Raw genomic sequence first — 14,938 nt, 5'->3', positions numbered from 1 at the left:
GCAGGAATCTATTTAAAGGAAAGGCACGCTCCGGCTGAGGGAGGCGAGTTCAGCCATCCGCCGACCTTTTAATGCTCTAATTCAATTCAATAACTGCCTGTAATCACTTTGGCTCGGAACTATTTATACTGCGTTTTCCTGCACTACAGACGGTACAGTAACAGCAGGCTCTTCTGCCAAAGTGCCCACAAGCAAAACACCAGACATTCCCCTGTATACTCCATCTGCATCTCTGGATGGGAGCCATGAAAACAATGATTAAATGTAGGACAAAAGCTGAAGTGATGAGTCAGCAGGTGAAACTGTGAGCAGGTTTTAAACGTTTATTTTTACGCACGTTCCTGAGACGCGTAGAAGGAATCTTACAGGCTGATTTACACATGAGTAGGCGGAGCCAAACCACCGTGGCATCGGTCTGTTTTACCTTTTCAAAACTATGTTAGATTTTCTAACATGTTCATAAATCAACTAACTGATTATTGAACGAAATACTCGCTGGACGTATGAGGATGAAAGGGATTCGTGGTCACAAATGCAAAGAACTTAATATTAACACAAGAGCTGCAGTTCAAAATGACTGAGCCGTAATCATTCAAGTGATTCATCAACTAAATCCCAAATGTTTAAATCAGAACGACGTTTGATCGTATCACCCCGGGCTGCTGTCAACCTAACAATCAATAAAGACAGATGTAGCACACTTATTTAACACAGAGAGGAAACCTTTCAACACCAAACATGCTCTCAGCGTTTCCTCGGCCAGTTTACTGCTGGACTGCTGTCACCATTAACCCCAATCCACCAGTCTTTAAAAAGTCTTCCTGATAAATAAAATATATAAAAATCCAACCTTGTTATTTTAATGTTTTTAATGTTATTTTAATGAAATGTCTTAGATGCTCCTCCACCCAGGTATCCTCTGGTTAATGACAGTCCTTCCTCCACAAACAGTCAACACGAACGTTTCTGAGCTGGTGGCAAAAACTGAAACGACTTAATGCTTAATGCTGAGAGCAGGCTGTGACATCAGCATGACATCACTGCCTCACGTACGTCTCCCATCACAGATGAGCACAGAGCAGGTTTGCGTCCATGTGTCTCACGGCTGATTACTTAAACTGAGCCGCGATCTGATTGGCTGAGCAGATTAAAAATGAGATGCTGAGTGAAATAAAGGAATGAAGTTCAGACAAGGAGCTGATGAAGAGGAGGATGTTTGCCGCTGTCAGGAGGCTACTCTCCGAGCTGTGGTGGGGGGAGGGGTACATCTATAATGCATGAGGACTCATACACACAGATGCACATAAGCAAACACACAAGAACACACACACAAAGGAGGCCAGGGAGGACTGCGGGGCCATTAAATGGAGACGCAGCCATAAATCACGTGACTAGCCTCCTACTGACCAATCAGCCCCCACACAGGATTGTCTTCAGTCAGCAGATACTGCGCAGTCGATAGTACGTGGGAGCGGTGTGTATGTGCGCTTGTATTGCTGCCATTGAGGGGATCAGCTATTAAAGCTTGTAAGTGAGGACATTTTAGGAACTGGGGACATTTTAAGGGAAAAACTGATTTATAACATTTAGAGATGGACCGATCCGATATTACGTATCGGTATCGGTCCGATACTGACCTAAAATACTGGATCGGATATCGGCCAGAAATAAAAAAATGTAATCCGATCCATTAAATATCAAAAAAGCACCTCACAAAACTTGCGACACGGCGTAACTCGGCTCATAACCGTAGCACGTCGGAGCAGTATGCGTCATGTGATAGAGCGGCTGTGTGTATTTGTAGCCTGCTACCAAACCAGCATTTCATCTCCGAGGAAGTTATCCCAGAGAGAAGTAAAGCAAGTGTGTAAGTTCATCTCTGAATGTTTGTAAAGCATTCCCACGTTAAGCTTAACAACCGATATATGGAGCGACTGCCTCTCTCTCTCCCTCTCCTGCTGCTTCTTCAATCATGAAACTGATCAATGATCAGCTGATCGGCTTTTCTGTCAGGAGTCCGTCTCTCTTCTTTGTTTTTGGCCCACTTTGCACCAGAAAGAGGAAACCAGCGGCTGAACAACAGCAGCACGTTTAAGCTTGATAAGCTGTTGTTAGAATGTATTTAATATTACTTTCTACACCAGGATCCTTTTCTACGTAGCTGACGGCTGGTAACTGTGCAGGGGCGGATCTAGCAAAGTTTAGCCAGGGGGGCCGATAGGGCATGAACAGGGAAAAGGGGGGTACAAAGACATACTTTTCTTTCTTATTCTCATTTAAAATGTCGAGCTTTTAATAAATAATTATCTGAATCTTACACCCAAAGTTTTAATCTGATGTAAAATGTATAGAAGTCCATTACTGTATATAGTAACTGTTAAGTCTAATATACCCTAGTAAGCTATAGTACTTTTTCCTTTGGGAAGGTACCATCTGTGAATTCTGCAATTCTGTTGAAGAAAGATGTTGAATCTATTTAATTATTCTTGAAAAATAATTTATTTCTGTGCATTTTTTCCACACTGCATCAAATTAAAGTTGATTGCGTCGATTAAGCATCATGAGGTGGAGGGTGGGTGGTTCCCTATTTTTTTTTTTTTTTTTTGCTGGGAGTTTGCAACCCTATTAGTTAGGTTGCTTAATATTTCTGCTAAGTACTCTTTAAAATACCAGAATAGGGAGGATGGAGCAGGTTTAAGTTTATTAGATTGATCAGTGTTGCTGAACTATGAAATATTTTGGGTGCAGTGTATTTTTTACATACAGGTATAACAGAATAGCTTTAGTGTTGTTGTTTATTTAAACTTGAGGATGAACTTATACAAAATGCAGCAAGATATTAAAAAAACAGTTTTATTGATTAAAAAACAGTTTTATTGATTAAAAAACAGTTTTATTGATTAAAAAACACACTATATTGGATTCATATCGGTATCGGCAGATAGTCAAATTTATGATATCGGTATCAGACATAAAAAAGTGGTATCGTGCCATCTCTAATAACATTTATGAACATCTGGGAGCAGCACAAACATCAGTGGAAAAACAACGGAATATTTGGAATGTGAGGTGTTATTTAGGAACATCATATAATGGGACAGCATTAAGGGAAGTGTTTGAATATGTTGTAAGAAAATGAACGTGTAAAGCAATTTTTAGAAATGTTTTTAAAATAGAGTAATTAGAATAATTAATGAACAATGAGCCATTTCCAAAAACCAAAGACCACAATTCAACGTGGAGGACGTACAGAGGACATGTTGTCTGTAAGACATGTGGGGGACATTTGGCAGATGTTTAAGAAAACCTGCTTACATTTTATTTTGAAAGTGTTGCTCGTATGTTAAAATGGGATTGTGGACCAATGTTTGGGACTTACTGGTTTTTTCTGAAGTGAAGACCTTTTTGTTGTGCGAGTACGTTTCATTTTTGGAGCTATTATTCAGTCTTCAGTCTTACTATTCACAGTGTAGCTGCACTGTAAGTTTAGCTTCCTGTTTTATCTGCTTTATTCAATTTTAGCTCATCAGAAGAGGAAAAAACAGACGAAGAAGATCACGTATTTGTAAATTAGATTCAATGATGCCTTTTTAATCAATGAATAAAGAAGTTATTGAAATCTGCTTTAAAACTTTACGTCCAGCCCTCCTTCCTCACAGGCGAGCTCTGTAATGAAGCCAGAATTAGTTCAAGCTTATGAAAATGAGTGTCTTCACAAGTGCAGACGTACAAATGTGTGTTTGTGTGTGGACTAATAGGAGGAAATTGCTAATCTAATCAGACCGCAATCCAATTGAAATCAACTGTATCTCACCTCTGTGAACGTTCAAGCGAGAAAACGAGTCGGGGTTAAATGACGGCTGCCTCCGAAACACACCGCGCTAATTAAATGAGAAAAAACGTCCATTTAAAAAAAGAAAAAGAAAAAAAACCCACCTCAGCAAAAAGAGCAGCACAGAAAGTGCGAGCAGGAAAAGTGACCTCCGGCGTGCCAGCAGTGATGAGGGTTTGCCCTTGACTTGGCTGAACGATGGCCACTGACACACACACACACACACACACACACACACACACACACACACACACACACAGGCTTTCAGACTGATGAGCTAGCTATCATTAGTATCAAGCCTTCAGCCAGGACAGTATCTTCAGAGCTACAGCTGACTGCAGTTTATTCGGTGAAGTTAAACTCTCCGAGGCTTCGTTAACCTGCGCAGACTGTTGGTGGCAACAGGCCCCATGCAGCGCTGCAGCTCCACCCAATGTGTCACTACCTGCAGAATAGCGGGAGACACAAAGCAGGGCTGGACCCTCCCACACCGGAGGACAACTCCATCTTTGTTGGCGTATTTACTCCCTGGCTCCTGTTGCTAACCTTTGTGCTACAACAGATCCACAGTGAGACTGAACCGTGAGTCCACAGAGCACCAGACACTACAAGAAAGTGTTAAAGAAAGGGCTGCTGTTCAAACATCTGTGTACCGTGAGGCTGAAACATGGAGCAGGAAAAGGAATAGAAGTCTGCAGTTCCTTCATCGTCCAGCAGAGGCGCCAGTCATGTTTACAGCCCGACACAAAAACTGCTCTATAGATGACACCTGTACAGCGCAGAATGTGTTATAACTCACCTGTGTAAATGATATTAAGGTTTAGAGTTTGCATGATTAGGGGCGTGGCTGTCTGCGAGGCCTTGTTTTATTATTTCAATTTAAAGCTTTTAAAATAATTATTCAAATAGATAGAAACTAGTGTATGTCTGTCTGTGGAGCCACTTGTGTTGTAAATGTGATTTATGTGATTTGAAAACATCCTAAAAATCAAAAGGCCGTGATGCTGTCGTTAGGAAAAATGACCTAATGATCAGGACATCCTGTTTAAAAGGCTCACACACATTTAAACAGCAGCTCTTTCTTTATCAATCATTTGTTTTAAAAGAAGTTCTGTTGAACTTTATTTTGAAAGTGCCAGACATCTGCCATCAAGGTGCCCTTGAGCAAGTCCCTGCTGCATGTATGCGTGTGTGTGTTCGCTGGGTAAATAAAGTCAAACAAACACAGACCACCCACCTGGTGCTGCCAGGAGGACAAAACAAACCACAGCGAGTGTCTGACTGAGCACGCACACACCTGAGGTTAGCAACACCAGCTACAGAGTAAACCATGTGACTGACCAGCAGCTGCACACGTGGGTGATAAGGTAACGTCACGTTCAAAGACAACAATTTAAATCAAAAATGAGAGAACCTGAGTGTGTCTGTGTTACTGAAGGGACACACACAGATGCTCACACAGTGACACTGTGGGGACCGCTCCCTCTGTGGACACCACGTCCCCGTGAGGTCCATCATTACATTTGATCATGAAACCTGCTTTAAAGGTGAGTCTGCAGGAGAGGCGATGGAAACTAGACTGTGTGTGGCTGCAGTGCCCCCCCCCCCGCTACAATCAATGAAACTGAAATAGGATATGCAAACACACACACACACACACACACACACTGTCCTTCTGTCTCTGCATTTGCTCAGAAATATCGTTGAAATATTTTATTATTTCATTTGATTTAAAATCTTTCTCTCCTGCAGCATCAAAACCTGAAGGCAGCATGGAAACGCTGCTACTGCAGGCTGAAGCAGCGTAACATGACAAAGCGTTTTGCAGGAGCAGATGGAGAAATGATGCAGCACTTTCTTTGCTGGACTGATTTTCTTGCAGAGTTTTCAGGAAGGTGCTTGTATGAAACTGTTGGTTGTGAGGTTTTCATCTCCGTCCCTGAAGATGTTCAGTCTAAAACTGAGCTGAGGAGAGACTACTCGTACATTTTATCCATTTTCTGCCACTTATCTGGGTCTCGGGGCCAGTGATGCCTAGACCCCGCCCCCCCCATCTCTTCTGGAGGAGGTGGCTGGGATGTTCCCATGCTAGCTGTGAGACATAATCTCCTCCCATGTGTCCCGGGCCTCCTCATGGTTGGACACCCTGACACCGACTCCGAGGAAACTCCTTTCTGCTGCTTCTGACCTCAGTTGTTCACTCACAGCTCACGGTTACAGGTGAGGCTCAATCAACAGCTTCACCATCACCTGACTGCGGCACCCACGGTGCGGGATGGAGAGATTTCGCAGGTCTTTCCTCCCCACTGCTGTCAGACTCCACAACAAAGACTTTAACTGATCAAACACACACATCCACACATGTGCAATAACACTAATGTGCAATAATCTTTTCTGGCATCGTTGTATTTTTACTCAGTTGTATATAGCATTTATATTCTATTTTTATCTCATTGTATATTTTATTCTATTTTATTCTACTGTATATAGTATTTTATTTTATTCTATTCTGTACAGTTGTGTACTGTATTTATTCTTATTTTATTTTATTCTAATTTTTGCTTCATAACTTTTGCACTGTCCACTTCCTGCTGTGACAAAACATATTTCCCACGTGTGGGACTAATAAAGGTTATCTTATCTTACCTCCACCACAGCAGACCAACGCAGCATCCTCATCACTGCTGATGCTGCACCATTACAACTGAAACACTGGTTCCACTCTTTCCCAACACAAAGCAACCACTTCACTGGCTTCAAACCAACAACCCCGGTGCAAACCATCCCAGTGCACGCTGGAAGCCACAAATCATCCTCACACCTAAACCTTTCCATGCCGTGGTAACAAAAACGTACAGATACTGTCCAGGTTCAACGCCGGGGAACTGGAGGGCATTCCTGGAAGAGTCCATCTCCCACCAGGAACAGGTGTGATCTATAACCACAGAGCACACTAAAGAATCACCAACAGGTTAAAAATCTGCTCCTGAAGCTGAAGCTGAAATTCAAATATTCCTGGGACAAGCACAAGGATACAGCTCCTCCTGGAGGTTTGGGTTATTTAACAAATAACAGCAAGTTAAACTCACAACAATCATATGTGAAAGCAGGTCGTGTATCAGCACAGCATTAGCATGAAAACTAGAAGTTAGCCTGGTGTGTGTTGGAATGAAAGCACCACAGCAGGTTTGTACCGTCCTCACTTGCAGCTTTTGTTCAGACTTGTGGAGATTGGAGGAGGAGGAGGAGAGCTGGCAGCATCACTGTGATGTGGACGATTACATAAAAAAATAATTATTACTACAGAGCTGCTGCTGCATGATACAGCAGCATCTGTTACCGGCAGGAGTACGTGAGCTGGATTTCACTCCGGTGATCATCCAACATGGCCGACAGAGAGGAAGAATTCAGGAACAATTGAAAAGGAAAAGAAAAAAGGAGTGAGGAGATTCAGTCACCAGGAAACAAAAAGACTGGTGCTTCACACCGACGGGAAACACGGGGAAGAAGGAAAGCTGCCAGGAGACGGGCGGAAATGAGAGAGGGATGCAGAGAAGCAGCAAAAAGAGGAAGAGGTGGAAGGAAAGATGGAGGAGAGGACGAAATGGAGGGAGGAAAATCATGAATAGGTGATGGAGAGCTGAAATGGAAGAGGTGGTGGAGGAGAAAAGAAAAGAAAGACGCAGAAAGCACGTGCACAAATAAAAGGTGGAGGAAAATCTGAGAAAATATTCGGAGAGAAAAAATAAAGTTAGGCCACAGCAGCTGATCCATCTTCACATCTCTGTTTCATCCTTGGATCTGTATGAGCCACAATACGCATTCCTCATGTGGTCATCTCAGGCTCAGAAGCCCCGCCCATCTGCGGTTTAAACTTCCAGCTTGTTTCAGACAGAGGATGAACTGAGGCGCTGCACGGAGGCCCAGTGTGAAAATAGGAAGGATTATTCTGAACCGTGACTCATGCATAGCTCCTCTAACAGAGTCCAGGAATAAAAGTCAGAACAGGCATAGACAGAAACTCTGACATCCTGAAAAGTGTCGGTGAGTTTTACGTCAGATTTATTGGGTTTAGAGCGCTCTGTCTGCAGCTAATAAAAGCATCTTCCATCTCCACCTTTGGTTTTTACTCCAGCTTCAAACATGAGCCTGAGATCTGATTAGCAGACTGAATGTTTGAGACTCAGATTTGGTCCAAATGAAGCTCATGCAGTTTATGTCTTATTCATGCGACGCCTCTAACAAGAAGTTATTAAGCACTAAGTGGAAACAGAAGGAGTAAACTCTATCCTGAGTCGATTATTTGAATGAATCGCGTCTTTATTACAGTCTAACATCAATCACAACACAAATCTGCCACGGCGTGAGGTGCTCCGACGGCGAGCTGCGTGCTCAGCAAGACTGCTGATGGGTCTCCGGTCTTTGTACGATTTGAGCATCAGAGGTGTTTCACAGGACGTCCTCGGCACAGCCTCGCCTAAACACTGTCTGACCTCAGTACTGCGTTAAAGTGAACTCTGTGAACTTTGAGTCTTCAGGGAGCCAATCGTATATCAGATGGAGACAAAGTACAGGGACTCATTTTAATTCTCACACTGCAGCAAATAGCCTAAGCCCAACAGAAAGTGAAAATAATGGTTAAAAAGTGATTCATGAGAAAATAGCGACTTTAAAAAATGGTCCCACACAGCGAGGGAGCCCCCGTCTGCTGGCCTCACATAGAAACTGTTTGTTTTTTATCCTGATTTAAAGACTTTTCAGTTGAGACTGCAGCTCAGACGCTGAGGGAGGTTCATTATGTTACTGACTGAACTGAGAATGAAGTGGTAACATCTCCTGTCACGGACAGGCTCGTCGATTCTCTCCAAGACAACGACATGAAGAGACAAAGCGCTGTGTTTCTACCATTTTAGCCTTTCTGTTAGGACACAGCCTTGTTGGAAAGCTTTTATTTCACGTATATTAAGCTAGCATGTTGCCTTTAAATTGGTTATTTCTGTTCTCTGGTCTCCACCTGCTCTGCTCCATGTGGGTGAGAAAAGGTGGCGTTCGGGCTTCGGCGTTTCAATTGTTGAAGCAAAGGCATCAGCCAATTCACATCGAGTCAAACGCTCCCATGCAGCCGTCAGCCAATGAAATCGGGTTACCAAAACCAAGAGAGCGAGCGGGCAGTGTGACCCGCTCACTAGCACGACTAGCTTGCCTCGTGGTGATTAGTTACTGACACTGTGACCATGAAGGCAGCAGAGATACACCCACAAACATGAAGAACACCAACATCAAGCACTGAAGCGCTCACATGAGAGCAGGGAAGCGACAAGCTTGGCCCTCATCACCCAGGCCGCCTAACAACCATCGGTCGCTAGGGAAACGTGCTGGCTGTCACTGCGTGAGATCGGTTGCAAAAGATGGGGCACCAAAAACCTCTGTGCGATTGCTTTGGTCACCAGCAGGGTGCCAGAGTTGCACTTAGATGCATTGAAGAAGTCAACTCGTGTCCATGTTAGCATCTTTCTAACGAGCGAGCGGTGAGACCTGAGAGAGGGCGACACAAGTAAAGACTGTGTTCTTTCAAAGTAAAAGTTGTGCTTAACTGGTGCAAAAAGGTGCATCTTTTACTTTGAAGGTGACTGGTTTTCATTTCCAATTTGTGACTCTTCGCAGATTCACCGCTTGAAGAGAAGTTGGCGAGTGTTTGCAGACAAGTCGGCGTCTTCCATGCAAATTATGGGCGACCATGGCAACCTGCTAGAAACCAAAGCAACCATCTTTCGACCACTTTCACCTGCAAACTACCAGCAACCGCCTGCCAACTGGTCGGCTGGCAGGTGTCCACAGTAGACGACCTCATTCATCTTTGTCCTGCTGACTTTTATTATTCTTCGTTTTTATTCATCACATTTCATTTTATAAAGTTTAAGTCTGACACACAAAGAATGATGCGCAGTGATTTCACCAAAACAAGTTTCAGAAATGACTTCTCAGCAGAACGGACGGATCAGTTTTCTGGTGACACATCAGAGGGTCTGGTGAGTCCAGGACTCGGGGCTGGGACCAGTTTTAGCAGACTGAGCGGCTCATTGTAAAGTCTGAGCTCATCTATCAGGCAGAATCGTCCTCTTTACATCAGGTGTGTCTCTTTGTTCACACAACAGGAAACAGTTCAACAATTTTCTGATAATTCAGTGAAATCTGGCTGATAATTCAGTCTTTCTGTCTGAGGAAAGAGTCAAATCTGTGTCTGTCCAGGTGCTCTTAAGTTCCAATCACTGATTTTCTTTTTTATCAGGAAGCAGGAGGCAGAAGGAGGAGAGAAGAGAGGAAGCTAGGAAGATGTAGGAAGGGAGGAGATAAGGAAATAAGAAGCAAGATGAAAAATGAGGTAAGGGAAAAGGAAAGTATGAAAGCGGGGCCAGGAGAGAAGAAGTGATGGAGGTAATACATGTTAATGGAAGGATAGGTGGAGGAAAAAGGGGTGAAGATGGAGGGATGAGGAAAGAATGAGAGAAGTGCGGATGATTGATTCAAGATTCAGGAAGTTTTTTTGTCATTCGGTAAGTTATTCACAGAAATAAACAAGTGAGTGTGTCTCACCTACCTACAGAGCAACAATAAGAACACAGCAACACAAGCTAACATTAGCACAGCCCACCAGCAGCCGACCCACACAGGTGTAAACAGCCACACCACTCAGGTACAGCCGACCTCACAGGAGGCAGAGAGGAGGAAGAGAGGAGGCAGAGGGGTGGATGGACAGCAGTGCGGTAAACTCAGGCGCTGCTGAGCCCCTCACTTTCTCAATGCAAATTACCTCAACACACACACACACACACACCACTCAGCTGCTGATTTATTGATCACATATTATTGATCAGGCTCCTCCCAGAAACACAGAGAGGTGGAGGAGAAAGATGGAGGTGAAGAAACCGCAAAAATGAGGATTCATTCATAAAAACAGAGTCGATCAATAATCGGTGACACGCGCTGATGGCGGATCGATGCGTGTACGGGTGTGCGCGTGCAGCTCTGCTCCGCCTCACGCGAACCCGGCTGAACCCGGGGTGGTGTCGGCGGCGGGAGGCGCGTGGAGCTGCTGCAGTTTGACTTGCTGATGTGACACCCCCCACCCCCGCCCCAGCATCAGCTGTTCGCTCGCGGCGGCCGCATAAACGCCGCATCTCTCCGCATTCCGCACGCGCGTCAAAACCGCACAGGACCGTGACCCCCCCCCCCCCCCCTTCACGCGGAACCCTCCCTCTTTACCGTGCCCCCACACTCACGCGGCTCCGTCAGGGAGGAGGCGCGCGCAGCTCCAGGATGCGGCCTCGAAAAAAAAAAAAAAAAATCTCTGCATTTTGGTGCCCCCCCCCATCAGGTCACACAGGCACGCGCGCCCTGAATGCGCGCGGATGGGCGCGTGTTGAAGCCGTTTTCCCATCATGCACGGGGGGGCTCTGCGGCGGCCTTTGATGTTAGCGCCACAAAACCCCCAAAAACAGCAGAAATAAAAAAGCGGGAAAGTGTCCGGCCGCAGCCGTGACCTCCACTCACGCACGCGCACGGAGCACGCGCTCACACCGACAGTAACGGTCCGTCCTCGCGCTCTGTATTCACAGCATGAAGCTCCGCAGAGCCACAGACCCCCTCCCCCCTCCCCCCCCCCGCTCCTCCGGAGGCCGCAGGAGGAGGATGTGCGAACATGATGGAGGCCGACAGGGAAGAGGAGACGGAGGAAGAGGATGAGGGGAGCTTACGCTTCGCAGTTCCGCCGTGCGGTCCTTCATCGTGTCGCCGCGCCGCTGCTACAAACGGAGAATTGTCCCTGGTCCAGGGGGTTGGGGGGGAGGCTTCCGGCTCCGCGTCGTTCGTCGTTTTCTCCGCTCCGAGGTCCCCGCGGTCCTCCTGCTGCTGCTCCTCTCGGCTCTTCTTCACGGAGGCAGAGATGGAGGGAGGAACGCGTCTCCGCCTTCTGCTTCTGCTCCTCGGGCTCGCTGTCCGCTCCTCCTTCTTCCTACCGCGTCCTTCTTCTTCTTCGGATTTTTTTTTAAATGTCCGCCGCTCTGGCTCGGCTGGCCCCCCCGTCGGTCCCCGGCTTTCTTTTCTTCCTCCTCGGTGTGGTCGCAGTGTGGCCCCGCAGCGCGCAAAGCAGCAGCCCGGCAGGAAAACCGAGCGAGAGAGAGAGGGGGAGGAGGCACGGGGGAGGTGGTACTGATGCTGCAGAAAAGAGAGAGGAGGGAGGGAGGAGAGGGGTGGGGGCGATGCGGAGGGGATGGAGAGACAGGGCGCAGGCGCAGTTCCCTCCCCGCCCTCCATCCGCCCTCCCTACCTGCTCCCCCTCCTCCCCCCTCCGCAGCAGAGGCAGGGAGGAGGAGGGGGAGGAGGTGTGCTTGAATTCAGGTGAATCGGGTTCAAGAAGGGGGTGGGGGGGATCATACATGTAAATCACAGCAGGGTGAGAGAGCAGAGGAACGTTTCACCACTTAAACTGCACTTCCTGCTGGATCATCATGTGTTCATAAACATATGAACGAACATCCCAAACACATCAACATACAAACAGTTCACACATTATTAATAATTCATATGTTCCGTGAAGTAATGACACACACTCATCAGCCGCTTTGTTAACTTTTCACCTGTTCATTAACCCAAACAGCCAATCACGTGGCAGCGGCAGCATTTAGGCTGAAGACGAGCCGCGCACTGAGCATCAGAACGATGAAGAAAGGTGGTGTAAGGGACTCTGGGCGTGCTGCGATTTTCACAACTACCGAGTTTAGAAAGCAGCAGCTCGCTGGGAGGAAGTGATAGCTGAGGTCAGAGGAAACGATAAGAAGGAAACAGGAAGTCAAATAAGTATGTTTTACAAGGAAGGTCTGCAGAAGAGCATCTCTAAACAGAGCTCCACTGTCACAGATCTCAGAGCAGCTTTGGGATGTGGAGGGGCGGCAGATTCCCATCATGGATGCAGCAGCTGTGTGATGATATCGTGATGATGTCATGTCAACATGGAGGAACATTTCCAGCAGGTGTTGAATCTGATCCCTGAAAAACACAGGTGTACCTAATAAAGTGTCCAGTGTGTGTTCGGTGCGATATGAGGTCTGAGTGTGGAGAAGTGAGCTTTCAGGAGGGCGTGATAAACGAATCCTCGGTCTCCTAAATGAAGTTTTAATGGTGGAGATGAACTCTGGATCTCCAACAGGCTGGCTCAGCGCCCGGGAGAAACACCACCAGCCCCCACCCACCTCCATTACCACCCTCCTTTCACCCCCTCCTCATCCTGACTTGTCAAATCGTTATTTAAATGTTTGGTGCGCGACGGGAAAAAGGAGTTCTTTGAATTCGTGTGATCGGAGAGGAGGAGGAGGGAGGTCTGTTTGACGTGATGTTAAAAGGACTCTGGCGTCCAGTGTCATCAGAGATTCACCTTGCAGTCTCGCCTCGCAGGCGAACAGTGTGACCCATTATTGAATCATCCTGACCTCAGTAACACTGCTGACCAGTTTCTGGGCTCAGTCACTCATGTCAGGTCACAATGAATGAAAATAAAAGTAATCTGTACAAATGCTGGTCATTGGAAGATTACCCAGGATATGCTCACTGACAGTGTTGGGGAGTAACGGAATACATGTACCGCCGTTACGTATTCAGAATACAAAATATGAGTAACTATATTCCGTTACAGTTACCGTTTAAAAAGGTGGTATTCAGAATACAGTTACTTTGTTGAAATAAATGGAATACACGGCGGTACTTCCCTGTTTCATATTGTCGCGGGTCAGGATTGTTTGGGTTTGTTTGACAGCTACGTTCTGTTGTTCCAGGCGGCAGCGTTACGGTTGCCATGGTTACAGGGTGACGCTCTCTCTCTGCGTTCCTGGGTGAGAGAGCTTTTTTTGTTGTTGTTGTTGTGCTAAGCTAAAAGGCAGAATGCTACAGGCATAGCTCTAAAGCATGTAGCCTGATGGGCAGTGTAGTCCGTGCTGCAGGGAGAATGGACTACCATACCCGTTATGTGTCTGTGAGCGAGGGAGGAGAGAAAGGAAAAGTCCGAGCTGTCACGGAGCAAAAACGGGAGCTGGAAGCATGTAAATATAATAATAACCACAGCAGCCAAGAAGAGTGCCTGACGAGCCCAGCTGTAAGTAAGCTATTAAGACTCATCTGTACACCGTGTTCGTGTTTTCCTCCGGAAAAAATAAGTTCCGTTGGAGAAGCCTTTCAACGCCTCTCTCTGTCTCCCCGCAAGCAAAGTTGACCCAGACAACAAAGTAAAGCTAGTTTTCGCTACCAGCCCGACACGAATCCGACGTATTAGCCAGAGGTCCCTTTACTACGTTTCGGAGCCGCGGACCTTCAGTAACAGTAATAAATCACAGCAATAGGACATTCATGTAGTTGTAAACAGCATGATAATATATTAAGTATTCCAAAGTATTCAGAATACGTTACTCTCATTGAGTAACGTAACGGAATACGTTACAGAATACATTTTGGGGCATGTATTCAGTATTCTGTAGTGGAATACATTTTAAAAGTAACCTTCCCAACACTGCTCACTGATTGGTGACTCCAGCCAATGAGGGTGTCGTTCCACAGCAAGCCCTCACTCGTCACAGCTGGCTTCAAAGCACCAAGGTGGCATCGGCCAGATTATTCACATCCATGCTGGAAAACTGGACTTGAAGTACCGAGGTGACAACACAGCGGCCAACGGGACATTGGTGTGGCTCGGTCATCGTCGAATCCCTTGCTGTGGCTGCTGACGTCTCCAGATTTCTGAAGCAGACAGTTTGCTGTTTGCTTCTTCTACCTCGAGCCTTTGTTGGAAAATAATTTCAAAATAAAAGCTGATCAGAATGTTTGAATGCTTTTACATGTTCTTCTTCCCCTCAGTAGCTTTTTCCTTCTCACTGTGTCTTTTATTATTATTTTTATTCTTTATCATTGTTACTTCTTTTATACTAACAATATATTTAATTGTTAGATTGCTTTTACGTCAGCTGTGTTTAAATGTGCTACAGAAATAATCTGAGCTCACCGACTTCTTCATGAACTTTGCTGGTCGTCCACTCTCATTTGGATTAAAGCTGTTTTGTTGCT

At 45.9% G+C, this 14,938-nt stretch overlaps 1 protein-coding gene across 1 annotated transcript in view; it reads right to left on the bottom strand.

Moving 5' to 3' along the window:
* The window catches only part of stx1b (syntaxin 1B), a 50,678-nt gene extending 38,688 nt beyond the window's left edge, over positions 1-11,990 (bottom strand). The window contains exon 1 of the mRNA XM_031743594.2: positions 11,587-11,990. Coding sequence (XP_031599454.1) covers positions 11,587-11,616 — 30 coding nt within the window. The 5' untranslated portion in view covers positions 11,617-11,990. The remainder of the gene's footprint in view (positions 1-11,586) is intronic.
* Positions 11,991-14,938: the final 2,948 nt, after the last annotated feature.

Source organism: Oreochromis aureus, linkage group 4, assembly GCF_013358895.1.
Source record: "Oreochromis aureus strain Israel breed Guangdong linkage group 4, ZZ_aureus, whole genome shotgun sequence".
NCBI classification, from domain to species: Eukaryota; Metazoa; Chordata; class Actinopteri; order Cichliformes; family Cichlidae; genus Oreochromis; species Oreochromis aureus.
This window is presented reverse-complemented; position numbering and strand designations above follow the sequence as displayed.